The sequence below is a fragment of the Lonchura striata genome, chromosome 9, assembly GCF_050655825.1.
Source record: "Lonchura striata isolate lonStrDom1 chromosome 9, ASM5065582v1, whole genome shotgun sequence".
Classification (NCBI taxonomy): Eukaryota; Metazoa; Chordata; class Aves; order Passeriformes; family Estrildidae; genus Lonchura; species Lonchura striata.
In genome coordinates this window covers 17,371,969-17,391,363 of record NC_140711.1, presented here as the reverse complement: position 1 = coordinate 17,391,363, position 19,395 = coordinate 17,371,969, and the positions used below count along the sequence as shown (strand labels likewise).

Below are 19,395 nucleotides of genomic sequence, written 5' to 3'. Positions count from 1 at the left end.
ATCACTAATGCCCTTAAAACCTGCCTTGATTTCCAGCCACACAACACAGGTACTTCCTCTTACTTTCAGCAGGACAACCAGACTCACCTGCTGCCAAAACAGCCCCTGCCCTGTCCCTGCCATCACCCGTCCCTCTGCAGAGCCACAGGGCCCTTCTGCATCCAGCCAAGGCTCCTCAGGGCAGGGGCAGAAGGAGCCAGGCCACCAAAGGCTCTGCCTGCAAGGAGGTGACACCAAGAGTCCTGACAGATGCTTCAGCCTTTGGATCAGACTAGAAAGGAGGATGGGAAAAAGGTTCCCATCTGTCACTTCTGATGATGGTGCACTACCAAAACTATGTATATTTTAATGCATCCTAGACTATGACAATCTTGAAAGACTTACTGATCTCAAAATGAATAGCTGAGATAAGGTTCTTAAAGTATTCTTTATTAATATCATTAGAAGTTGCAGAAACAACTTTCTTGTAATATAAAGGCACAGGGAGACAGTTTTGATAAAGTATTCCAAACAAACAGTAACTTACAGTACAAAAGGACAATTTTAATGCACATACAAACCCCAAACATCTCATTCAAAAATATTTCACCATGTTCAATAATAATGGGCAATGACTAAAAATATAAATTGTTATTGTACAATAAATATCTGACAGGTGCAAATGGAACAAGATTTATTGCTCTCCACAATGTTTTCCCTGTAGTGTTTTTGTTGCAGTGGGGGGTTTTGGGGTTTATTTTCCTTTAACTTCCAAGTTCCTTTTATAAGTGGCTTTAGTAACTTGTTTCCGGAGGGACTAAACCCCAAACAAAATCTAAGAGAACAGTCTGACAGTTACAGAACTGTGTCAAGTAGTAACCAAAACTGGCAGTGTTTGTTTCTTTTACAACTTTAACAATCACAGTCCACTCTCTCTTTGGGAAATGTGGTAGATGATTAAAAATCAACTGGAGTGGTAAGTCAAGGCTTTTATGGTAGGGTGGTAGTGATGCCTTGAGAGGCTACCTAGAACAGAGGCTAGTGTTAAAGGAATGAAGTAGAGATTTATTAAAAGGCCTTTAAAGGATACACCTTAGGCAGTTCAAGTGGCTCCACCCAACATGGACACCAGGCCAAGAGTTTTCACACTTGGTTTTGATCCATTTCCATATTGGGGTTAATTGTCCAATTACAGCTTCAGGGTATGAAGACCCATCCTCCCAGACTGCTCTCCTCAACTCCCTGTTGTTTGCACTTTTTGAGCCTGAAGCTGCAATGGTATCCTTGGCTCTCGGGCTGGAAAAGGATTGTTTTGTCTTACTCAGCTGTGAAGAGCACTTGCTAACACTTTATATGAAGTTCAGAGTTATATACTAATGCAGTACAGAATCTGGAAAATATGAAAGCTAAAACTTAAGGCATCAGTAGTACCTAGTCTGAGGGTTATTCTGTTTTCTTCAAATAAGTGGATTTTATGAAGAAAAGTAACACGAATGTTCTCCAACAGCTTGTGCCAGAACAAGCACATAAAACTGTTCAAATGAGGGGAGGAATTAAAATTAAAAGCTGCACTGGGCATTCTAACTTCAGAAAACAAGACAAGGGACTGGGAACAAATTAAGACTACAGAGGCAATTATGACCTAAGAGTGAGAATTTCCAATTCCAAAATATCATTAATCATAGACTCTTTAAAGTTGGAAAAGACCTTTCAGATCATCAAGTCCAACCAGCAACCCAACACCACCACCATGTTCGTCATTAAACCATGTCCTCCAAATACAGTGACCTAAGAAATCAAAGAGCACTCTGCATTTCTGTGTGGCCCCCTCTGAGCTTTGAGAAAGGAGGGCAAGTCAGTGAGTTTGCCATTTTCCACACCTGCAGAACAATTTCCATCAGGCTCCAATGCAGTACAGGAGGCAGAGCAGCTCTGCTCTTGGAAGCAGCACACATGACCTCGCTCAGAGTTAAGTTTAGCTTGTACAAAATAGTGTTTTATACACACATTTAAGAAATATTAGTCTCCTTCATTACTGTTACCAGAAGTAATATGCACACATTTCCTAAGAGCATCTTTGTATGAACAAGATTTCAGGGAAATTAAGCATAGTAGTTGTAAAAACAAAAAGCAAAACCAAAAATTGAGGAGCAAGCTTTCAAGTGAGTTTTTGTAGCAGTAACTGAGGCTTTTATAAAAACTGTGATTTATGAGAACAATTCCATATTTACACAAACCTGTACTGGGAATAGTTAAACTTCATTCAAGAAAAGGTACCTAGAGTGAGTACAACTTACTGGTAAACTAAAACATGAATATTCAGAAAATTCCATTCAACACTCTTAGGAAGAATGTAAAACAAACTGCCAACTTGATATTATTCAAATTAGAGTTTTCTCTAGCATAAGTACACAGTTTCAAAAGTTCTTCAGAAAGCAACCAAGGACCATCAAAATCTGAATTTTGAAAATTATTAGTTTCACAACAGTATAGCATTCTTTGTTTACTGCATGTTCAAAAACTAGTAAATAAACCATTTTCTTTGGCTTATACTTAAACTACACCAGATTAGTGATTTTTTTATTTTTAGTCAATCTTCTATCCCCAATTTAAATTAACACAGATCTTTTTATTGTGTCTTTCCAATTTTCAAATTCTCTCTGTTAAAAGTAAGAGTTTACTCATACCATGATTTCCTGTTAAACAGCCATGTGCATATACTGGCACGAAGGGTAAATTTTGTACAATAGTTACATTAAGTGATATTTCCAATGGCATAACCACAGAAGACATTAAATGAATGTTAGTTCAAGTGAGATTTGGGCTTATGATGATCTTAAAAAAACAAACCACAATGTCTAAGCATAGTAAAATACAGTGTAAAACCCCCTAAAATTAGACAGTAAACTCAGGAATCCTGCACTTACAGTAAGAATGTTCTGCACAGCATTAAGATGAAAGCCCGTTCAGTTTGAAACAATGCAGACAGCTAGGTTTACCTGGATGTATATGCCACTTCAAGGTGTTTAAACAAACACAAAAATGAGACAATGATGTCATGAAAAAGGCCTTTAAAACAGGCCACCAGTCTAACTTGACTTTCCAAGTAAGAACATCAGTTTCACAAAACTGTGACACTAATGCAATTTCAGGTAAAGTACCCTTTGACACACAAGCTGTCAATTAAGCTATCACAGTCTTTTGTGACCCACTCCCTTTTAAACAGTTAGGGAGAACAGTCAATAGTAGCTCAAGTTTTAATTTAGTAAGTACCTTGTTTGTTTGCAAAGGAACATTATAACACCATAAAATTCTATTTTTACAGTATCTAGAAAACTGATAAACTAGGGTTTTTTATTCTCTCTTTTTAACAGAAGAGTCCAAAGCTTCTGTTTTCTACATGTCTTTGCAATAGTGTATTAGCTAGTGCTGCAGAAGAATTTCACTGTGGACTACCTCACATTGTTACTGAGTTGTGCAAGGTATTCCCGGAGTTCCTTGGCAGCCTGGAATCGGCCATATCTCTTCTTTGGGTTGGCACACTCATCCAGCAGGGCCTCCAGGCGCCCCTCTTTGGCAATCTCAGCTGGGGGGTCGTGCAGGAGCCCCCCCGAGGTGCCCCGCCACGTGGCATGTCTGGACAAAAGATTCTGACAAATGGCATAATAGTTGTGGTCCACAGTGACACGAGCACAAAGAATCTCTTTAGAGAAGGACAGACAAGCTTCTTTATCACAGTCATCAAACTTGCTTTCGTACCACACGTCCCAGTTCTCAGGTTTATCTGTGAAATGCAAGGAGACAGTAAAACAAGTGAGAGAGGGGAGCAAAGAGCCTATGTGTGTCTGAATACAATCAGCAGCTCAAAACACAGCAAACTGGTAATATTTAAACTAAAAACCAATTTTGTTTAGATAAACCCAGAAATGCTGGAGCCTAAGACTTCCTCTGACAGCCTGATACATCGTTCAGCTGAAATGGTCCTGGCAAAACAAAAAATAAGGGGAAGAAAGAAAGAGGGCAAAATAGATAGCAAAGAGAGGGCAGGGAAAAAATCAGCACAGTAAACACATGAAACCTACATTCACACATACCCAGAGGAAAAAATGTAGCATGAGTAAGTACAAGAGAACAATCCAGAGCCAAAGCTGAGAGAAAAGCAAACAAGCAACATGATTTATTTTAGCAACATAGATTTGGATTCTCCAGTTGCCCTGGAAACTACTGCTAGCAAGTGGTCTACCAAAGACTAAAACAACATTGCAAAGTAATTGCTATGAACTTTTGAAACTTTATCTGCCAGCTTACTTTTGACACAGTAGTAACCAGAAAATATAAAAAAGCAGATGTATTACTTATAATCTTTGAAAAAAGTAAATTCAACAAGGCAAACAGCATTTATACACATTTATACCCTTCTCCTTGTCACAGCTTTAACTTAAAACCTGATTTACATAAAATACCTCATGCACTAATAACACTTAAAAGGTTACTAAGTGTGAGCTCTTCGAGTTCTTACTACTTTTTTAGAAAACTTTCATCTTATGCCTCCAGACTACTGCCAGCTTCAAGAACAGGTCCTTATCATGGAGTCCCAGAGTTTTGCAGATGTCTCTTAGTAGTGTGTGGTACAAAGAAAAATTAATCTATGCTTGGCAGAGCTGACTATTGTCTTCTTATTCACAGCACACTGAGAGTTAGTTTAGGAAAAGAAAGAGTACTGAAGGATGACAGCTGAAACTATAAAAAACATGATGTAAGATCTGCAGAATTAAAAGCAAAGTCAATGTGGGAAAAAAAGCCAGCAAAGGAGAATGGGAAAAAAGGGCTTCAGAAAACTCAAATATGACATCCCAAACAGCGCACAATTAGGTATTATTGTACAGTGCAACTGGACAGAAGGTACATATCGAAGTATCTGAACAGGCATATTGATCAATCTGGACAGAGACTGTCTCATGGAACCTTCCCAAAGATGCATGAAACCCGTATTAAACATCAAGCATGACACAGGTTTATACAAAGAATTTTCTCATGTCCTCTTTTGTTTTCTGTGTTCTTGATTGTTAGATCATAAATCACACCAAAACCCTGACTTGGACAACAGATGTGACACTTGCAGCATTCAGCCTCTGCAAGGAGCAACTCGCTCCCATTGCACGTACGTATCAGCATTTTCAGAGCTCATCTGGACATCTTTCTGCCTGAGCCATTCAGACAGGCTCCAAAAATGAAAGCCTTCAGTAATATTATTTTAAGAGGGAAGGAAAGGAATGGAAGAGAAAGGAAAAGAAGGAAAGGGTTCTACATTAAATGTACTGGATATTCAATATATTAAAAGGTTTCCTTGGTAGGCTCACACAGTTTTAATCAAAGCTGCTTGAGAACATAAAATAAATCTAATAAAAAAAACCACACAACCCGAAAATACACTTCCTTGTAGAAATGTGTGTGGATAGAAAAACCCAATCTAAAAGTTAATTCCACAGCAAAACATATGAAGCCTATTTGCAAAGCTTAAAATAATCCATTCACCCAAAGCAAACTGGAATCACTTGGCCTGTTGCCATGAACTTCTGCAGAATCCAGTTTCATGTTCCATGTCTCCAGTCTTTAGGTCTTGTAAGTTTATAAGCTCAAAAAGAATATAAACCTATGTGATGCCACTTTGTCAAACACCTCTCCTGCTGCCACTGCTTTGAGCTTTTACAGTTGACAGAAAGAAAATTAATTTGGAAACAGCACTAGAATTACCCATTCCTTCAGTTCCATCATTACAGAGAACCAATGGGAAGCAAAGTCAGGCTACGGGACTAAGGCAAAGCAGGCACTAATGCTGTTTGTCATTCACAGAAAGTAGAATTCCAAGACTTCCATTGTGACACAGGTGCTTGGAAAAGACAAAAGAAAACTTTTTTCTCTTAGCTGAGGTGAACAAGACAGCCAGGCTGCTTTTCTGTCTATCTGTCCCTCCACCTGTCCGAACACACCCAATGACAACACCCTCTCCTCCCACCCTCACCTCTGCCTTTATGCATGTTTACAGTACTCAAAAGCATCCAGGTATGCTCAACAGTTCATGAAATTGACAACTGGTCAGGCTAATTAGTAGTCTAATTGCAGAAGAAAGCTAATTCATTTGTTAATTAGCAGTCTAGTTGTAAAGCAAACAAAATATGTATTTAGCGACCACACATACTTTAAATATTGCAGAGAAAGAAGTGACACATGAGGTGAGGAGAGTGAAAGAAGACACTTACTCTGTCTGATTAACCTTTTGTCTGCTACCAGAACATTTTCTGCATCTACAATGATAACTTTCCCATCTCTTGGTCCCACTGCAAAGTTGTCGAAGCTGACATCAAGGAGGTAGAGTGCAAATTCAAAGTCATTATTTGTCAGCTGCTCAGCTATTTCCATTAATTGCCAGGCCAGATCCACTCGTTTCTCCCATGGTGCATTGAAGTAACTCCACAGCTCTTCTCCCACATAGTTGACAGCCACCATTCTCCCACATGCTCCCAAGTACTTTGCAAATGGCCAACCCTCGTCAGATGGAAAACTCTGTATATAAAAAAATACATGTTTAATTAATACAAAATAACTTAGATTTTAAAAGGCTTTTCAATAAAACTTAGAAGAGAAAGCTGCAAATAACCATCAACACAATAACCCATATATTTCTAACATTTGAGGGGAAAGGAAAAACAATACAAAATGTATTTCTGGGACCAAGAGGCCTTGCTGGACTAATGCAGGGAAAAAGTTGGATGATCTGAAATGATACATAACCCATATCTAGCTTTCCATCTGTACACATACACTCACATGTATTTGCACACACAATTTCACAAACCATCTTTTTCTCTTGGTGTTTTATTACACATCTGTTGTAGTAATGCAAGTGTATTTCCCATCAAATGTTGCATTTGATCTTTTAATTAAAACCAGTTCTTTTAACAACCTAAAGAAAAAAAATCTCTACAAAGTGGCACCTTCTTCTCTCCACCACCACCCCTTCCATTTTCCCAGTTGATGGGATTCCTTTGAGGTTGCTTAATTTTCTAGCATACCTTAACAGTCTCTCTTGATTAACGAATACATATATACTGTGTGCTTATTACACACAGCCACATAACATTTTTATCAACGTTCAGTAAAATCTACCTCCAACAGTACCTTTCTTGGAAGTTAACATATGACACTGAATAGAAATGGCACACTACAAGAAATTACAAAAAACCCCAAAACACACCAGCATGGTTTCCCTAATTCAGTTGTGTTGAACGTGCCCTAAGACTTGAATATGAACAGACAAGCACTTAAAAGGTACCCTCTAAACTATGGAGGAATGCAACAGGAAGAAACCACCAAAGCACTGATTTAAGAAACCCCAAATTTAGAGAAGTTAGCACTCTATTACTGTGATGTACACCACTTTTAACTATCAGGAGATACCACCAGGTGCCCATGCTCCTTCCTAGTGTTCTGCCTTGCTGTGGTGTCATCAGACACCACTCATGAGCCATTCTGCAGTAATGACATGGCAAAGGTTTCACCACAGCTGGCGTGACCAGCATGGTGGGTTTCAGGATGAATGAAAGCCTTGTACCTTCTGGAATCCACAATGGCAGAAAACACTGTCACCTGGGGAAAGAGACTGGAAGGAAACACACCATGTAAAAACACATCTGAACTACAAGGCCAAGCAGAGAAGAGGTGCATCACATAACCAACTTGGTCTATGTAGTACACCTGAAGAAACAAAAATCACAACTAATATACATAATTGACAATGTTTGCTGTTTCTATAGCAAAAGCCATGAAGCTACCCTCTAAGGTGGCAAATCTTAGAAGACAATTTCTGGGTAAGCAACCATGTTTACCACCACAAAGAACCACTTTTCTTGGCTGGGCAAAAGGACATCAGAGCCATATGGATAACAGAATAGGTTCAAAGTTTTTGACACATCTACATGTCCAAACTTCAACTCTATTCACATAAGAAAAACAGATTGTGATAAATCCTGAGCGTAATACAAACTAATTTGACAGGTTTGAGAGCAGTATGGTATTTTCAAGCTGTGATACCGTGTAACGCAGCAGAACTAAATCTCTCTCAGTAACTGCATCTACCATGCAAAAGGGAAGACATTATCCAGCCTGCAGGCTTATTTACCTGCAGGATTCAGGGCAATTAATGAAAGTAGAAGTACAGCCAAATCGCCACCAGTTCAGGTCAAGTGTCACATTCCACAGTTAAGAGGGTTTGGGGATTTTTTTTCACTTGTTTTGTGGTTAACCTTCCAACAAATGAAGTATGTGCTAATTCAGTCTTCCTTAGTTATTCTGAACAGAGTATATAACAGAAACATAGCTGTGGCATCAGTAAATATCACTAAAGAGGTATTTTATGTGCATTTACTATGACTGTATTCAATCCTGGACCAAAACAAAACAAGAAGCAAATAGCTGTTGTCCATCAAATGAAATTATCTGTTTAATCTACATCATACAAACCTCTCTAAATTGGGGAAAAGTTATCTGATTACATTTCCTGATAAACACAAGCTTAACTAATTTCACCAACTCTGCATGACATTTTTATATCGCTGCATTTGATCAGCACTCAATTCAATGATGCTTAAATATTTTTATTTAAATATTACTTTGGACCACCCTGCTCCTTTTCCACAGTTCTCCTTTTCTATGTTCCAATCTTGCCCTGCTTATGACTTTGCCTCCCTTTTCAAACACAAGTTCAACCATAAACAGTTGAACCTGGCAAGGAATGTGCTACCACTGGAAGCAAAGGTATCCCTCCCTCCCAACCCACCAAGCACACTAATTTCAATCCTGTGCACATCATTAGGAAAGGAAAGCTGGTACTTGCCAGGCTAGTGCTCCCTGGGATCAGAGCCTGATCCATACCACACCACACCCCATGCTAAGATGCACTGCTGAGAGGAAAAGAGAAGGCCTCCACAGCTGGGTGCAGAAGAGGGAAGAAGCTAAGAGGACTTCTCCTTTCCAGCAGCAGCAGGGATTTATGTAATGGATTAAACTGATTTTCAAAGTACAGAGTTAGTCACTCATCTCCTAAAGACATCTATTATGCTTCCTGCACTGCGTACACTGAATTTCATTGCAGACAAAAAATTCTAGGAGCAATCAGGTTTATTTAGAAGTGTACACCTTCATGTTACAAGTAGAATATCTGCATGCCATGCTGTAACAGATATATTTGTAACCCTATGGCAATAAAAACATCTTTTGACAACAGGAGAGCGGGGAATCCTGCCAAGGTCTGCACATGTACAAACAACATCTCTGCTTTGGCTCCCTTCCAACTGGCATGTAAGAGCCACATCTACACTTCATTACCCAAGTCAGTAGCGGAAGAAGGGGATAAAAATATGTACAAGTGCCTCATTCAGTAGTTTTTATATTCACTTGGTGAATTTGACAAGAATATTAATTGAAGTGCAGATCTCTTTTATTTGCAAGCAGCAGTTTAAAACTTTTGGTACTATTCTCTCTTGAAAGCTGTTTTCTAAGAGGAAACTGCAGCTAACTTGACGAGGATTTTTTTATTCATGTATTAAAATTTTGAAAGCCAGCAAGAAATGAAAACAAATTTATATGATTAATGAACATGTATCCCATGAACAAGTTGCATTTAGAAACAGAAAGCATCTTACATCATTATCAAAAATCTGATTTCTGGGGAATAATACATAACTTTATTTTATGTTTTATTTTAGTAGTCTGCATATTTAATTAGATATTTTGTACTTGAATATGCTCTTTTCAGACTTAAAAACCTGCATTTGACAATCAAATTAAAAACTAAGCTCTTGTTCAAAACCAAAAAACAGCTGTTTGACAAAAGAATCTGATTCTGATGCACTCACATTTTATCTCTGAACGTACATACAAATGCCAGAGAAGCCACAGAAAATTAGACTTTTTTATATGTTTTAAAATAAAGTAATGCATATGAAAATCTAAAAACAGAGAGCTTAGTATGATTCCCCTCATTATTATCTTTCTGTATTCAGAGAAATATGTATATCTTCTAACAGAAAGATGGAAAACAGTAAAGATGCCAAAAGCTTCTGCTACTTCCATTCCCAGTGACATACCCCCAAAACACATTTTCCTTGCTCTAACTAGTGTAGCTCCAAGCTATCTCTCTAAGCAAGGCTTAGAAACCTAAACAAACCCTGCCAAAGGAACAATGCACATGCTGTTCCTGAAACAATAATACTGCATTTATACCTTTAAAATATACAGTGCAGTCTCAGAATAAATATTAAGAATTAACAGAGTGAACTCATCACTTCACTGAAGCACAAAACACACTATCAGTGCATTTGTCTTCCTCACTTCCATCTGTCTAAACCTGAGATTATACACAAATGTGCCAGTGCTTTTTGTTCAGAGCTGTGAACTAGATCAGGCAGTGAAGATTCACCAGCTTGAAGCTGGTAAGGCCTATTGTATTCTGCAGGAACACAAAGCCCCTTTGAATTAAGCATTTAAAAGAATATTAGTTTATCATAATGAAGCATGTAATTCATCCTCATAATCAAGACCAAAAATCCAAACTAGTTTAAGTAAAAACTGACACTTCTGTTGTTAAAAACCATGCTTTTCATTTTCAAAACTGTTCCAGAAGATGCTCTATTTGCCACCTCCAGTGTTTGCATAAAGTGAGTTCCAGCTCAGAAAAAACACCTCGGACAAAACCTGCCCAAACAAAGAGCTGCATCTTACATGTGAAGAAATTTTAAAAAACAAACACAAACAGAGCGGAGACTTGTCTCCAAAGGACACTGAGGAACTTCATGGAAAATGACCCTCTCACTGAAAAATGATACCTTCACTGAATCGCCCCGCTGAACCGCAGGCACCAACAGGTGGGGCAAGGAGAACTCAACATGCTCATCCTCAAAAGGAAAATGAGTTTTCTCTCACAGTACTGCTGATTCTGCAGTGTAAGCACAAGTAGCACTTGTATTAATCACCAAGGCAAATAAGCAAAGCTCTGGAACCATGAAGAGACGGAGAGCAGATTTTACCATGATGGTTTTTGGATCAAAGGAGTTACAAAGCACAGATGCCTCCTTTTGTCAGGAACTGATCTGCATTCTGGAAGATACATATTCAAATGTTTTTCTGAATGCTAGTGAGTACAATGAAAACCAAGTAATTACAGCTAAACACTACAGGATTTGACATTTATTTAAATTCCCACAGAAATTATACACATATAGCCTACGCACACAGCGGCAAGTGGATTTCACCAAGTACTCCAGATATTGGTGCTCCTATTGAAACCATGGTTTTATAGTTTATTTGACTGTTGTTCAAGTTTGACTACATTGCAACTAGTTACTACATACAATTAATGCCAACAAGAGGTTCACACCTGGCTTGATACACTATAGGACAAAAAAAAAAAACAAACTCTAAATACTCAGCCATTAAGATGAACACTTCAGCTGTAAAAGCTGTATTTCAAAACGCCAGCAGACATATGCCACTTTTCCAAATAAATTAATGAACAATGATTAAACTCAAGAGCCATAGTAAACCAAATTTAATATCATTATTGGTTGTCACCTGTTCAAATTGGTTTGTAGTTCATAGAAGTTTCTTTCAGATTAAAGTTGCAAAAGATGCAAATAATCATTGTGTATTTACTTCTCATCAGTAATGAGCCTGGAATATGTCACTATAAAGGAGTCCTAGCAGAGACGGCCTTATTTTTAAAGTTACTTTGCAAAATTGGAGTCTAAAACAAAGCCTCAATTACTTAATTCAGGGAGGTTAACCACAACTCCCCCATACATCTGATATACCAGAACATTGGTATTGCAATGTTTCTAATGTAGAGTGAAAAAATTTTTTTCTGCTACTGGAAACTGGAAGAGTGATAACCTCTCAAAAGAATTTATGTTTAAGTCTGTATAGTGACTTCCTAGCAGCCTTTAAATTCAGCCAGCCATTCATCATAATACATACCCCACAATAACTTCAAGAAATTCTAGACTATTTTAAAATATCCCTTTTAATTCACCCTACATGTTTTCACTCTAGGGAACTTTCACCATGAAAGAAAGATGAAAATAGTTTTGATAACTTAGGGAACATAATTAAACATGACAGTTAACATGACAAGTACAAGCCAGTTCTGGTCTAATATGTACAGTCATATGTCACTGCAAAAAATGAATTCTTCAGTTTTCAATACAACCACATTAGTAGAATATTCTTGTAACATGAGGCCACTCAATTTTAATTCAACAAAGAAACAATCTTTCGTCCCTTTTAGAAAGGTTCATAATGGAAATTCAGTCTGTTAAAATCCTAGTATCTGTATGAGCCAGGACTTAAATAACACAAGTCCAGCCAAAGACATGTCAGGTAGTGCAGATACCACCTTAAATCCACTGCTTGGTTTATGGCATTAGAATTATGGAACAGAAACACCAAATTCAGTAATGAAGACATTTTAAAGGGTACAAAGTATTGAAACTAACTTGGCATTCTACATTCTACCAAGTTCTTTAGAACTACAGAAAATAACTTATGATTAGAAGAGTGTGTACAAAAAAAAAAATAGAAAAGAGGAATTTGCCCATTTACTTACGTATGGATCAGCAAAAAGAGTCTCTGGAACATTTGGCTAAATTGCTACTTTGAGTGAATTTTGTGCAAGAAATTGTTTCAAACTGATCAGTTAAAGTTTTAATATATGTTTACCAGATGTCAACTATTGTTCTTCCCATAACAAAACTAAACAGAAAGCCCAACAATGACATGTAGAGAAACCAGAAGAATTTTAGGTTATGTGGCAACAGACTGTTCATGCAGAGTAATTATACCAGGAATAGAGATACAGATGTTGGGTTTGTTTTGTTTTGCTTTTTCCCCACAAGGAATAAGAATGATCAGAAGTTGTGAGAAAAATAAAGTCATTAAGCTTAAGCATTTAGAAAGCTAAAACCGTATCTGAGGGAGGGGCAATGATTTACAGTCTATTAAAAATGCAGAAATACTGCTATTTGGCACACTGAGATTGGCATTTCTCTTAGAGAAATAAAAGTCCTTGAGACTTGTAATTTACATACAAGACACAAATGTTCACCATCATTCTTTCACGAATGTTCATTTAAACAGGTTGTTAAAAGCTACAGCTCGAGACAAAGTTGCATAATGCACTCTGGATTTAATTGATAGATACCTTCTATATTTTGAAAAAAATCTTCATTACATGCAAGCACTTTCTTTTAATTGCAAAGTATATGTGCAAATTCCAAATTTACTTTGTGTGCCAGTCTAATTTTTCCCACAGTAGCTGGTATGGGTCTGTGTTTTGGATTTGTGCTTGAAATGGCATTGCTAACTCAGGGATGTTTCAGTTATTGCTGAGCAGAGCCAAGGCTTTTTCTGCTCCACACCCAGCAGCCCGGGGAATGGGGGTCACAAGAAGCTGGGAGGGGACACAGCCAGGACAGCTGACCCCAGCTGATCCAAGGGACATTCCATTCCATATGGCATCCTGATCAGCATGTGAGGCTGGGGGAAGGAGAAGAAAGGAGGGGGAACACACATCCAGAGTGACAGCATTTGTCTTTCCAAGTCACCATTCCCTGTGATGGAGCCCTGCAATGGCTGAGCACCTGCCTGCCCATGGGAATTGCTGAATGAATCTCTTGTTTAGCTTTGCTCTCCTTACTAAACTGCCTTGCTCTCAACCCACAAGTTTTCTCACTTCTGCTTTCCCAGTTCTCTCCCCCATCCCAGTGTGAAGGGAGGGAGCTGCGTGGGGCTGAGTTCCCAGCTGGGGTTAAACCACACCCCTGAAAACAAAGCAAACACAACTGGCATTTCCATATGGCACCTGGCAATACTGTAAAGCAACAACACAGCCAACACAAAGGCAAGACTGAGGGTTACAAGACCAGCTCTAGATGCACTTTTGCCAAAACAATTTATAAATCCTGTATTTTGGTTTTGCCAGTACAGATGTAAACTGTCTTTTCAGGTTAAGTGTAAGGTCTTAGGAAAAATACAGCCACCTTGCTGAAAAACAGCTTTCTTATCAATAAACAATTTCTTATTTCAGCAGTCTTGAGCCACATTGTACTTCCCCCAACTCCGAGAACAAGGATTTGGGGCATTGTTGATTTTTCATGTTTAAGTAGAGAAGGTAACACTTTGCCAGTGGCAGAATGTGTCAGACACTGCGTGGCTGCACACCGGGGCTCACAGCACAGCTACAGTGGCACCAGAGCAGCAGCTCAGGAACAATCATCCACACTGCCAGGACACGGCCACAGCGCTCCGAAGAGGAAATCTGGAGGCTCACAGGGATCAGTGCAGGAGCTCTATGAAAAATGAGGCATTACACCTTTCAGTTCTACTACCAGTAAGCTTATGTTCCAACTTGCAAGTGAAGATAAAAATTAACCAAGTTACTTGATAAAGTTGAATAACATACACTATTTAAACAGATATCACTGTTGAAAATATTTCAAAAACTTTCTCCACTACATGTATTTTACAAGACAAACTAGAAACTGGGTGGTTTATAGAAAGTCACGAGACAAGGATAAACCTGCTTACATCCATAATGGTTCTATGAATTCGGCAAAGAGTGAACAGTCACACTACACTCAGTCTCTAATCCACATAATTTTTTCAATTTTTCTGTTTCTTCCTGAGGCAACTTCAGCCAACCTATCTTTGCAAGTGTTTGACGCACACCATCATATTCAGTTTGGAATAGGATGCCACACATAGATCCTATACTCCAGGTGATTTCCATATAAAACATTCTGTTTATCATTGAATGAGTTGAAACAAGCAGCAAGTAAGGTTGTTGCTTTTGTCCAAATAAGCTGTTCAAGCCTATATGAAATACTGGTTTAAATGTAGCATTTTGATTACAAATCTGACCTTCTTTTACTAAAAAGTATTCATCTTTATTGCAGAAAACAATGATTAGGAAGGGAGATGAAAAAATCCCAGACCTATCAGAAATTAAATCTTTAGCATACAAGTTCTTTGGTTCAAATGTGAATTCAGATGAAAATTGTGAGAGTATTTAATTAGTGAGCAGTTTAGCAAGATTCTACAGAAGAAAAATTAGTATTTTAATACCCAAAAAATATCTAAAGTGTACTTGACCAATACTGCAGCTGTCATTCCATTTGCTTAACAAATTAAAACAGCAAAAGAGGCCGAGTTCTTCCCTGAGTACACCTACACAATAAATAAACGCAAACAAAGAAAGCTAACAAGAAAGTTATAAAAGTTAGGATTACAACATGTAGTCTGTCCTAAACTGTGCAGTGTTACACATTTGATACAAGTTCCTGAACAGTAATATCATGCTATGAGTTAAAGCCCCACCTGGAAAATTCCCACAGCAGAAGCTGTAAATCACTTGTGACAATGCAGTTCATAAGCAACACCACTTCAGGAACAATCCATACTCCTCAGAGGCTTCAAGCTAAAATCCCAGCCTCAGATGAAAAGCCTCACAATCCATAAATTGCTGACTCTTGTAGACAACTACAGTGAATTTTCTACTATAATTCAAAGACTAAGCTTTGAATTTCTATTAAATTGCCTGTTTACATTTGTCTGTAACACAATGAAGCAACACAGAACTTGCATGCACTGTATACCAAGAGTTTAGACATCATCTTCACTGTTATGAACAACAGAGTCAGTCACTGTAGTGTTCCATGAAAGGCTTGAGGCAAAAACAAGTAATATTTTCCCTTGTGCCCGCTTGGTGACAGACAGCATTAGTTAAATGTACCAATTTATTGATTGCCTTATTTTAAATTAAAATCTGATTCTTCATACAACATCATGCAGGTTTCTTTTCTTGGAAGCATCTGATTTTTAAAACCAGCCTACAAGCTTCATTCCCATAGCACTACTTGCCTTCATCTATACTGCACAAACTATAGGATAAAATGTTTTACAAATGTTATGTACAAACACAAACAACCTTCGAAGTAGTCAATTATCAATTCTAGAAAGTAACCACCTCTCAGAGTGTCTGGCATGTTGCTGTTGCAAGAGCTGCAGAACACAGAATTACCCATTCCAGTTTCTCAGATGGAGACTAAACCTGGAGTACTATGGAATGGGAAGAGATCATATAGATTCATGTACTTTACATATTTCATTCCTAATTGAGGGAAAGTCTTCAAACCTTGAGTACCCAACACCAAATTAACACTCTTCTGGAGAAACCACTAGGAGCGTTTAAGCACACAAAGCTGGCCTGAAACCCCCCAGAAATATTGTCCAAGATATGCCAAAACATCAAAATTTACACAACTCTATGAAACACTTTTGATCCGTAAAAAGGCAACAGACTTAACAGACTTGCTTTACTTCTCTCTGAACTGCTGAAGGCTGCCTCACTTCCCACAAATCTGACTAGCTCTACTCTCAGCTGCACCCTTGTTAAGATAAATGTTGAGCAGAGTGCTCAAGTCCACACAAGATTTTCTTCTCTTCAACAGATTTGCTTGACAGTCTCAGGACTCATCTACAGCTCATGAAGAAGCTGAGAGGAATCAAGGCTCCTAATCAACCCACTGCCCACCATTTATGATCCAGCCCACTACTGTCAATGCCACAATTGTGCCATATCCTTTGCCTGTAAAGAATTATGAAGAAACAGCTGTTCTCTGGCCATCGAGGTCTACACTCAGTATGTTGGAACCACTGTTCAAAACCAAAAAAGTAGGCTGTATGAAAGGCAACCAAAGCAAATCACTCCTCAAAGAGTTTCTGAATATACTCAGAAGAGCGAAGCAGTTTTGATTTTCTTACTTAAGCAGAGTTTCCTTTCTCACTGTGCTCAGGAGGAACTTCACAGTAAAATGTGAGACTTGCTGTACCCTCAAGTCTGCTGAGAAGCAAACTGGAAACACACTTTGAAAACAAAACTAAAGAGAGCTGTACATGAAGAGACTGAAGGGCAGAAGGCATACTACCAAAAAACCTAACTGTAATAAAGTTCATAAATTGATTTTCTAGAAATTAGTCAGTAGGTGAACTTTCTGGAGGGTAAAGCCTGCAGCACTGCTTTTTGAGCATTTCTTGGCCTCTCATTAGGGAAACAGCAGATGTTAAGAGTAATCATGAGGTAATGTTTTCAAAACATATTTGCAAATATTATTTTAATCATACATTGGATAAATGCAAGGACAGTTCAGTAGTTAGACAAAACAGTTCTGATTCCAAACCTAAATGCTAAAGGCACACTTGGGAGTTCCCTTGATAATGTCAAAAACCAAAACGCAAAGCTCCCCATCTGAACAGATATAGGATAGAAACAACTGAGCGGCACCACAGAACAGAAAGTTCCTAAGCATATTTCATCTAAAAATTTACATAATATATTAAAGCACAAATTTCAGGTGTGTGCACATAACCCGTCCCCCTAATTAAAGACTACAAAACATGTAATCGCTGAAAAGAGAACACTGTTCATTTATCTGTCCGTCTATTTTCAGGCTACAAATACCTATCTCTAATTTCTACCAGCACTAACTATATTTAGTTCGCATTAAGAACATGACATAGCACATGAGTCAGTTTCTGACACGGAAAGCACAACAGCATCGCAAGCACAGTCTCTACGCACTGCCTCTTAAACTAGACCCTAAGAAATGAATCACGGGCACCCACTGCTGCCCGGGAATATGTGACCGGCGGAACACGCTGACACCGACCTGTGCGAAAGGCACAAGGCAGCAGAGAGCATCAGCCTCCAGCACTGACCCGCACGCTCCTGGGGGACCGCGGCTGCCGCTCGGCACCCGACGGCACAGCGGGATGGGGATGGAGCTAAAAAACCCTGAGGAGGGCGGCAAATCGGGAAAACACACGCGGTCTTTGAGGGAGGAAAGAAGGAGAGCTGATGAGGCTGAGTGAGCTAAAGGAACGCCTCCTACCCCGAGGCAGGGACCGGGGACCCTCTGCTCAGCCCGCCCCGCCGGCACCTCTGCAGGAGACTCAGGCGCGGCACGGAGCCGCAGGCGGCCCCGCGGTCCAGCGGGGTTTGGGGCCAGCGGCCGGGAGCCCTCGGCCCCACGGCGAGGGCAGGAGGGGCCATTCCGGAGAGGGTCCCGCCGGGATGGGCAGCGCCCGCCGCGCTTACCTGCAGCACCAGCGGCTCGGGGTTGAAGGCGAGGGTGATGAGGAGCTGCATGCGCTCCGAGTCCTTCAGGTTGCGCAGCAGGAAGCTGCCCGAGTCCTTGGTCTCGGCGTAGCGGCGCACCAGGCGGTCGAGCAGGCGCTGCGAGGGGCAGTGCACCAGGTCGGACCAGCCCTCCACGGCGCCGGGGGTGAGCAGCCGCACGTCGCCGTTCAGGCTGGCGAACTCGGTGGCGGGCAGCGCCTGCAGCAGGTCGCAGCGGCCCCTGCCGGTGGCGCGGCGGCAGATCTTGGTGTCGATGTCGGCGAGCTCCTGCGCCGAGCCCAGGCGCTTCAGCACGACGCGGCGGGAGCCCTCGCGGGGCTCCCCGTACCGCGCGAAGTACACGTTCTTCACGTTGAAGAAGTCCAGCAGGCGCAGGCGGCCCCAGCTCTCCAGCCGCAGCTGCCCGTTGAGGAACTTGCGGCACCAGCTGGTGCCCCAGCAGGCCGGGCACTTATTGAGCTGCAGAAAGCGCCGCTCCGACAGCTCGTTGCGCTGCAGCGAGGCCAGGAGCGAGTGCGTGTTCAGCACCAGCGCCGCCGCCAGGCTGCCCAGCACCGCCAGCTTCACGTAGCGGTACAGCCGCCCCAACTTCAGCGACACCAGCCGCAGCATCGTCCCGGGCCGCGCCGGGCCCCCCGCCCTCCGCCGCGCTCGCTGCCCGCCCCGGCCGCGCCGCGGCTCCGGCTCCAATAAACTCCCCGCCTCGCCGCCCGCCCGATAAAAGGCGGCCAAGTTACTGAGGGGCCGGCGGGGAGGGGGAGGGCAGGGGAGGGGGGGCGGCGCCTGCAGCGCGCGGGCCCGGGCGGCCCCGCCCCCGGGAGGGGCTCGGGCTCCGCCGCCGCCGCCGCTCCCGCCGCCGCCGGGCCCCCCCCCCGCCCGGGGGCTCCTCCCCCGCCCGGGGGCTCCACCCCCGCCCGCCGCTGGACACGCCCCGGGGGCGGGGCCTAGCGCGAGCGCCGCCGGCCGCCAGCGGTTGGCTGCGCGTGACGCGGCGCGGCCGCGTGCGGCCCCGCCCACCCCGGGCCCGGGGGCGGGGCCGCCGCGCGCGCGGGGGGCGGGGCGCGGCGCCCTTCCCGCCCCTCGGCCCCCGGCCCCGCCGGACTCTGGCGCTGGCGGGGAGGGGGCGCGGGGCCGCCGGGGCTGCCGCCATGTTGCGTGCGGCTGTGTTT

The 19,395-nt window shown here is 41.5% G+C and overlaps 1 protein-coding gene across 1 annotated transcript; it reads right to left on the bottom strand.

The window, feature by feature from the left end:
• Positions 1 to 410: 410 nt before the first annotated feature.
• DIPK2A (divergent protein kinase domain 2A) lies at positions 411 to 18,931 on the bottom strand. Its single transcript, XM_021536915.3, has 3 exons — positions 18,185 to 18,931; positions 6,240 to 6,543; positions 411 to 3,763 (listed from the first exon to the last, which is right to left on the bottom strand). The coding sequence occupies exons 1-3, from the start codon at positions 18,836 to 18,838 to the stop codon at positions 3,432 to 3,434; spliced, it is 1,290 nt and encodes a 429-aa protein (XP_021392590.1). The 5' UTR covers positions 18,839 to 18,931; the 3' UTR covers positions 411 to 3,431.
• Between the last annotated feature and the right edge of the window lie 464 nt (positions 18,932 to 19,395).